Below are 9,013 nucleotides of genomic sequence, written 5' to 3'. Positions count from 1 at the left end.
AGATTTAATTTAATTAGGTCATACAAGAGAATTGTAGTGGTTCTAGTGTTGTTTAAACCATATTCATGACTTTTTCTTAATTTGATTTTTCTTCCTATTTGTGTTTCTTATTTTAGTAGAAAGACCTGCACTTTTAAAATAATCTTTGTAAAATTTTTACCTTTTTTAAATATGTTGAAAGTTATCCCAACTTTTAGCACAAATTGCTCATCAACATCACAAAAAATACTGAAAAGTTACAAGTACGACACCATTGTAAACTAACAACAACACCGAAATTGTTCATATTCATAATCAAAGAATTTCATCTTATTACTAAATGAAAATCACATAAAAGTAAAAAAGAAACACAATAACTAATTCTATTTAACATCGAATGTGTAGCATAAGAACTAACATCAACCATAAAATCATATATCAAAGTAACCACAACAAAATATACAGCACCGAAATTAATTACCTTGCACCAAATTATGTTTTAAACAATACAGAAACTATCATTAGGCGTAACAAAAATAGATTGATCGAAAAAACAATTCAAAACTCTTAGATTCCATTCAATTCAAAATCTTTAATCATCAATATTGATTTTCACAAAAAAAAAAAAAAAAACGAAATTATTCAACTCATATACAAAACTACTACACGAGCATTAACTACTCACGAACTAAATTAATCAAAGGAACGAATCAAACCTCGTTGACTTGATTCAATTCAAAACAATGATCCAATTCGCCCTGATTCAACTGATCTGGATTTGCATTATACATTGTTTTCGAAAACAAAACTGCTATAATGATCTCTTATTACTGGTAAGACAAATGCTTTTTGTAGGTGAAAAGTTAATGGCTGTGGTGCGTGGCATTGAAGTGGCAGTCCAATTCATCCTAAAAGAATATATGGGTCACTTGGCAGACACTGCATTCAGAACTATGGAGAAAAGCATAATGGCTTGGCAAAAGGAAAATAATAGGAGTCAATGAGCTCAAAACTTTGTACGGAACAGGTTAAGGAACTTCATACAAGAGGTGAGAAATCTAAAATTTATCATGGCCAAAACTAAGGACTTCACATTCATAGATGGAGACAAGTAGCCACAACTGAGGATGACTTTCAAGTAATATGGTATAAGTAGGATGTCAAGAGTATGGGACAGGATATGGGTGTTGGAGGTATAATAATCAAAACTACTAATTTTTTTATGGCAATGCCGAAAAGGGAATATTTAGTTTTGAATGTGGGTCATATATATTTGTGATTCATATGGTGTAGTCATGTTTTTGTTCTGGTGTACTATTAAGTACTATCTAAAAGGTTGTAGTACTTGGTTTGTTTTGTTTGGTGGAGGAGGAGGAGGCAAAAACGGTTATAACAATTTGATTTAATTTGGTTAAGTATTTTTTGTTGTTGTAAAACTTTAGTTTATTTTATTCGTGTTTTTACAAGTTATTAGAAATTTAGAATAAATAAAACCCAACTTGCATTTAACAAAAGGAAATCAAAGATGAATGAATAAATAAGCATTTTTTATCAAAAAAATTCAACAAATTCACCCATGAAAAAATAAAATTGTTTATATAACAATAAAAGGTATGCTATAGTTAATAAAATTATCCAAACTCTAAAAACTATTAAAAATTCTTAAACTATCCTCTTCTAACTTAATCTAACTGATTTCCTAACTACAATCTAATTTTACCTCTTCTAATTTTGTGGTCATAAATGATTATTTACACAATAAAATTGATTACTTAATTCAAATTATATTTCTTCTACAAGCATTTAGAGTTTTAGATAAAATTGTAGATAATGTTTTAACCCACCAAAGTTTCTGTCAACCAAAAAGTTGGACTCGGATTTTCGTAATTTTGTTGAATGTTATATATGTATCATCAAAAAGAAGAACAAGAAGTAGTCAATAGCGTATAAGTGTCTACCAAATAGCGTTTTTTATTATTAAATTATATGTTTAGCAACCAAGCATTAAATGAACTATCTAATAACGAGTACATTTACATAATTTTTGGGCTGAAAATAAGCTGATCCAAACACTAGCTTATTCCAACTTTCATTAATTCTAGTTTTGGCAGCAAAACTTTATAAAATTTAGAATAAAATTAACGGGAATACAATCACGCACAACATATTACAATGTAGACAGAAATAGACATCAATGCCTCTTGTTGGGGGGAGGCAAAAATAATTTAACGGTATTAACACCTAGATTTTGATTTCTACTAGTTGCTTCTTGCTTGGACAAGGGTTTGGCATGGCATGGTTTCAGATCACGGCTTCTGGTCTTCTACGTCTTCCATTTGAGCTGACTCGCATTTCCCAGTCTCCATTGTCTGTAGTGAAGAAAACAACTTTCAGATATATCAGAACAATAGCATACTCACACAGCTTACTCATATGCTGAACCAAGAATAGATCCACTTATTTGATCATTAGACTTTACTACAACGTGCATAGATTTTGGGTTCGACCATTGATTAGAATTTAGATACTCTTATAGAACCCCCCATCTTGTGAATCAATGATTCAGTTTAATTATTTTAGCAATTTTTACTGTTTTGCTCAATTTTCAATTAGGTCATTATAGTTTAGAAGTTTCTAATCAAATCCAGTGTGTAAAACAAAAGTTCAATCAAATCCATACATACTGTTACAAAAATGTCAAATTAGATAAGTTAATCCATGAACACTCACATCCTGCATGGGCCTAATCATTTCCGAAAGATAAATAAATAAATAAAACCGAAAACAAGAATATAGGTATGAGACATGTCACTTAGGAACCAACCAATCTTATAAAAAATAAAAAAATAAGTTGTGTCTCCGCACAGTCTCTCTATATCCTTCTTGTCAGGGAGGACACAAAATATACTAATTCAGTATCACAATCTATGTTTCAGTGTCCTGTCCTTATAAACAAACGCAACCATATAATCTTAGATAATGCATAAAATATACAGTAAAGACGAAAGGACAATCATATGTGCAAGGCTCATAATTCCAATCTCTCTCTTGCATCCGTAGGTGGCAAGTGTCCAAAACAAGCAAGCAACTAACCAAATATCAAATTATATAAAGCCAAATAAAAGTAAGACCATTCCCCCACCCAGTCACAACCTAAATCTAGTGGCCACACTCATCTCAATCAAGCAGCAATCTCACCCAAAGTGTTCTATGTGTCCGTTCTCCTTGAGGCTTACTTTTTCAGATTTCACGGGAGAGTGGGTGGGGAAGAATTGCATTTAAATAAAGTACAGGCAATAACTCTCCTAATAAAGAAAGTCTTTATGCTTGCACCTAGTAGTGGAATAGAACATAATAGGAAAACTGTATAGGTTGTGGATGCCAATGTCAATAGCACCTTACTGCTTTATATCATAAAGGGTTGAGAATCTTATTGAAAGCATGGTGTGCCCAAAAAGTTCAACAAATTTAGAGGTTCCTTGTTTCAGCACAAGTATCAAGCACTAACTCGTGGCTAGTGCAATCATGGGGGCAACTTTGGACAATTAATCATTCCATAGACACAGAAAAAACCGTTAGAGCTTATTGAGAATGTAAACATGACCGCAGGTGACCACCTAACTGACTAATGCTAGCTACACATTCATTCTCACAAAGAACCTGACAAAATGATTATGTTGGTTGAAGGATTGGTTATTAGACTAGGGCAGTACACTTTGCTGTAAGGCTGTCATATATAACTTGGAGGTTATGTCAAATCCTAGAAACAAACTCTGTTTGCAAGGATATAATGGAATATATAAACCCTTGCACTACCCCATTAGGAAGGAGACTTGAGCATTGAGCTGCCCTCTTTTACTAATATGTTGGAGGTGTTATGGATCCATTCAATTTTGGAGCTACAGGAGCTGTTTAATACGACAAATTGATAACTCCAGACGTACTTACCTGAAAAACTCTTTAACAACTAGCGATTCAACCTCTCGAACAGCTAAATAAGCTGTGCCTTTTTGAGGTCAGAAACAACTCCATGATCCTCGGTGCTTCTATCATTGTATAATACCTGCAAAAAGACAACATTTATTTCTCGAGGTAAATGACACCCCTCCTCCTCCAAACCCAAAATAATAATAATAATAATAATAATAATAATAATAATAATAATAATAATAATAATAAAATTAAAAAATAAAGAAAGAAAGATGTGAGCACCAAAAGTAACTTTGAGACAGCAAATACCTTATCTATGATACCATATTCAACAGCTTCACTTGGACTAAAATACTTTGGGCGCTGAATATCAGCTTCAATCTGCTCAGGTGTTTTTTCAATATGCTTTGCATATAATTTAACCTTGAAAAATGGAAAGAATTAAGTGAACTTTTGTTGTTATAATCTGTATTCTTTAAATCAATATTAGTTCATGATAATGAATGAAACCCTCAATCATAAGGGTCCATATTTAAACCTAAAACATGCATAAATACACTATGAAGCCCAAACATATATATATAGTCTCAAACATAAGTAATCATTCATAATTGCAGCCTCTGGTTGAAGGGAACAAGAAAGCGTTAAGCCATAGCTCTACCACACACAAAATAAAGCATCAGGCCACATAACTTTTCATAATAATGATCACATAAAGTTGAACCGACACACATAAAAGTATAGAAAAGATCATTATTGTTCTAACCAATTCTGTCTTCACATTATTGACTTCTTTTCTTGCAAGGTTAACATCCGTTGCTTGTCCTTGAAACCTTGCTATTGGCTGCAAATTGAAAATTATAATATGTTAAGATGTTCTAGAATTGTGGAAAAGATCCTCAACATAATCAACATAAACTAAGTATAGAAAGAAATATTCTAGATCATACCTGTCTTATCATTATTGTTGATGATGGCAAAGCAGAACGGTTTCCCTTTGCACCAGAAGCCAAAAGCAAAGCTGCTTCTCCCCAAGCATTACCAACACAAAGGGTAAATATAGGAGGCTTGACATACCTATAACAAGACTTAGCTAGATTTATAAACACAAACTTTCAACCAGAAATTGAAGTTGTGAACAAGTTACACAATAAAAAGATATAATAAACATTTCATATTGTGTGAAATTAAAAACTAATAAGATGTAATAACATAATGATTTTAATGCTGGGCCTTCATCGGCAAAAGTTGGTAATTAACTTCTACCATTCTATTTGCCCATGAGAGTTGAGGGTAGAAAAGAAGGAGCTTTCTTTGATGGGAAAAGTATATTTACATCCTTAGTGGTCCAAGATTCTTACAAAAATATTTTTATTATCATCTAAGAAGATGGCAGATGAGTGGAGGAAGAGCACCTTAGTCCCTAGCTACAAGAATAGGGAATATACAAAATTGTGAAAACTTCAGAAGAATCAAGATCATGAGTCATACCATGAATGGGAGAGGGAGATAGAATGGAAGTTGAGACAGGAGACACAGGTTCTAGAGAACCAATTTGGTTTTATGCTATGTAAATCCACCACTGAAATTATATACTTGTTAAGAAGAATGGTGGAGAGGTATTGGAGTAATATAAAGGATCTATGTATGGTGTTTATTGATCTGGAAAAAAGCATATGATAGGGTTAGGGTAGAGTTTTAAGAAAGTTTTCAACCCGCAGGTAGGGTTAGGGTAGAGTCCAAACCCTACCCTACCCTACTCATTGCCAGCCCTACTCTTCAAGGATCTGCCTAAGAATTTCAAGTTCAAGGTCATTTAATGTTGCAAGAAAGCATAAAGAGGAATGGGATAAAATGAAAGAAATGGAAAAAGAAAGGATGAATATGGCATTTCATACTATTATTTTATATATTTTTGCATGGAGCACCAACATCCTGATTTTAGGTTTCCCCACCGAAATCAGAACAGAAAAGAAAATAAAGAGTTGTTAAACATGTTCTCAACTAAAAGACATCTGTCAACATAAGTAACATAAAGATAGACAAGATGATAAAAAAAAAAAAAAAGCATAGATATTAACCTCATCACATCATAAATTGCAAATGCTTCGGTCTCATAACCCAACTTCTCACCTCCCTGAAAGAAGTAAATAATATCCTATTAAAGTAATCACCAACATATAGGGATCATTATTTTAGCATCTTATGGGAATCATTTGCAATACTTTCTGCCTTGCAAAGAAAACCGGCAAGGGTTAGCACAATTTAACACTTTAGTGCCCAAAAATGAAAGAATTACAATCCAGCTATGTTGATTTATTCTAAACACAAACACACCTGATATTGTAAAGTTTACTTGTTCTTGGAGTTATTGTTGTATAAGATACTAGAAGATACATATTGGTTTTTGCATTTTAATGATTTCTTCATTTGGCTATGCTATTCAAAGGCGTGAATTGATACACTCATCTTATATTACTTGATTTTTGTTATCCATTTAATGCCTATTGGTGTTCCAAAAGTTTCCTTTCTAAATGCTGGGTTGACATATAGTGCAACATTAAATAATTTGCAAACAATAATCTATGATCCAGCAATAATGTGCATATCATATCAAAATCAAAACCAAAGTTGACACATTTAAGAAAATACAACTCAATGATTGACCAACTCTTGCAATGTTTTGGGTGAAAATAAGACAAAACTATGCTTAATGGCCACGCTGGTGACTGCAAACGGGAATAACATCCAACTACAGTCTTTCATTATTCCTGAATTAAATGCATTTATACTAACAAATCAATTTTACTTCTAAAAGAGTAGTGCAATTTAAACTACCAAATCTACTCCAGTATCTCCCTCCGATACATCAACTCCTCAGTCCCTCTCCTCCTTTCCCAACTTTTCATTTCCTATTCCTCGTCATAACATTTCCTACTTCTGCATCAAACTACTCCTTTTAAAGTGCTATTTGCATTTCAGTGATACAAATGCTTCAACCCAAATTAGTAAATACAAAGAGCAGACGTCAAGCTATGAAAATTGAGAAATACTTTTCATGAACATGAAATGACAATATTAATAACACATCATAAAGAGTGCTACTTACCTTAGTTGTCCCAGTGGAGTTTATGTATAGGTAAATAGGCTTTTGCTCATCTTCATACTGAAGGTAAAGAAATTCAGCTAGTATTAACTCTGTAACGGATGGAACAAGAGACATGCCCAAATAAACAATTCGATTTTTGTATAAGTAGGAAGCTAAATCTGGTGGAGGTTGCTCCCATGCACTTCCTCTAGAGAAAGGAATAACCTATTCATAGACAAGAAGCAAAAAGGAACAAACCAACATGAATTGTTGTACCAAGTTAAATCAATTATTAGCATAACAATAACATTTCAGAACGGAATCATATATGTTATGAAATATTTGTTCATGATACTGCACAGCCATGACCATAAAAAACTTTGCTATATTAAACAAAACAAGAAAATCTATCAGCATGCTAGAAGAAAAGAAAAGAAGAAAGAAGATACATGTTTTGGAAACCAGGCAACAAAAGAAATTACAAAAGTAAAGAATGAATAGAGCTCCCTATCATCTCCAGTTATCCACCAAAGAGGCAATGCAGAAACTATGCTGACCACCATTGACAAAAGCACTATCTCCCTATCAAGCACAAGGCAAACTAGCAAAGATCTTCTTATCTTGCAATCTAAGAGCCAATTTTATCTATTCTTTTCCCTTTTTTTTTTCTTTTAAACTTGCATAAGGAAATATTAAAAAACTAGAAAAATCCAGAATCCCCTTTTCACTATTTTCTTCATCACATCCTGAAAGAAACACATGAAAAAAAGGTAGATGAAACATAAACAAAACAGACTCGAAGCATTTGTGTTGTAATAATTGGAACTACGTAGAAACATGCCGGTCTGTCCTTTATAATTATAGCAAAGTTTATACTTCAAAGTCTACAGATTTTGCACAACTTATCAAAATTTTAAATAAATAAATAAACAAATAAATACCCTGAGACCATTTACAGCGTGTATTATATATACTATAACGTGCAAACCAAAATTCACAATTCAAACTGTAAAATTTCATAGAGATACATTGAAAGTTTCAACTTTCACGTCAATGTCTTGGCTATTCAATAATGTGAAATTCGGTTGGAGAAAAGAGGAAGGTGTTGGAAGAGTGTACCATAGTAACGACGCCTCGTTTACCCTTGATGCCACGAAACGACGCCGGATTGAGAGAAGAAGGGCGTAGCTTGTGGCCGGCGAAGGGGCTGGAGGCGCTGCTGGCGGAGGTGGCGAAAGGGGCAACAAAATTGGTAGAGAGAGAGGCTCTGAGGGCTGCGGGGGAAGAGGCGGAGGAGGAAGAGGAGTTGAGGGCTCTGATGGGGGGACGGATTCTAGAAGAAGATGGAAAGGGGAGTGTCGGTCTGTTGAGGGAGAAGGTGGAAGCTGCGGTAGCAGCAATCTCCATAGCTTCCAAGAGTTGTAACTTGGAAGTCTCTCTGTGGTTGTGTGGGTAAGTCAGAAAGACACAGAAAAAGAGGGAGTGAGGAGAGGAAGGAACAAAGTCACGTCTTTGGAATGGTATTATTGGGCTTCCCCAATTCACAAAATAGACAGTTATAATGATTGAGGTCCAGCCCAGTTATGTTAAGGAATTGGGGAGATCTTCAATGACTGAATGGATCAAACCTTTTTTAAACGAAAAAGTTAGGACTAGTGTGTGTGAGTGTGTTTGTATGACCAAAAAAAAAGATAAAGTGAGTTGTTAAGATTTAATTATATAATAAATTTTAAGTTTTTATTTTTATTATTTATATTTTCAAAAAGAGAAACTATGGAAATAATGACAATGTGAACAATAATTTAAAATTAGAAGGTCAATTATATTTAAAATTCAAATTTTTAAATTAATTATCTAATTATAAAATTTAAAAATTTAAAAAATTAGGATTTACAGTTTAGGTCATTTTCACTACACGGTTACTTCTAATACCTTCGTTTTCTCCCAATTCTCAGTTTAAGTCATTCCCACTACCTTCGATTACTTCTATATATATGATGCTTTTTAGTGTGTTTT

General features: G+C 33.3%; 1 protein-coding gene across 1 annotated transcript; it reads right to left on the bottom strand.

Annotated features, from left to right (window-relative positions):
• Window positions 1–1,930: 1,930 nt before the first annotated feature.
• On the bottom strand, window positions 1,931–8,599 carry LOC112720749 (ATP-dependent Clp protease proteolytic subunit-related protein 4, chloroplastic). The gene is made up of 8 exons (XM_025771801.3): window positions 8,117–8,599; window positions 7,019–7,222; window positions 5,991–6,046; window positions 4,860–4,986; window positions 4,676–4,753; window positions 4,219–4,332; window positions 3,928–4,042; window positions 1,931–2,348 (listed from the first exon to the last, which is right to left on the bottom strand). The coding sequence occupies exons 1-7, from the start codon at window positions 8,402–8,404 to the stop codon at window positions 3,971–3,973; spliced, it is 939 nt and encodes a 312-aa protein (XP_025627586.1). The 5' UTR covers window positions 8,405–8,599; the 3' UTR covers window positions 1,931–2,348; window positions 3,928–3,970.
• Between the last annotated feature and the right edge of the window lie 414 nt (window positions 8,600–9,013).

This window comes from Arachis hypogaea, chromosome 11 (genome assembly GCF_003086295.3).
Source record: "Arachis hypogaea cultivar Tifrunner chromosome 11, arahy.Tifrunner.gnm2.J5K5, whole genome shotgun sequence".
Classification (NCBI taxonomy): Eukaryota; Viridiplantae; Streptophyta; class Magnoliopsida; order Fabales; family Fabaceae; genus Arachis; species Arachis hypogaea.
This window is presented reverse-complemented; position numbering and strand designations above follow the sequence as displayed.

Coding starts and splice junctions, on each gene's coding strand:
- LOC112720749 (XM_025771801.3), bottom strand. CDS start 8,404: ATGGAGATTGCTGCTACCGCAGCTTCCACCTTCTCCCTCAACAGACCG. Junction 7,223..8,116: donor AACGAGGCGTCGTTACTATG/GTACACTCTTCC, acceptor GTCTATGAATAG/GTTATTCCTTTCTCTAGAGG. Junction 4,987..5,990: donor GCAATTTATGATGTGATGAG/GTTAATATCTAT, acceptor GTCTTGTTATAG/GTATGTCAAGCCTCCTATAT.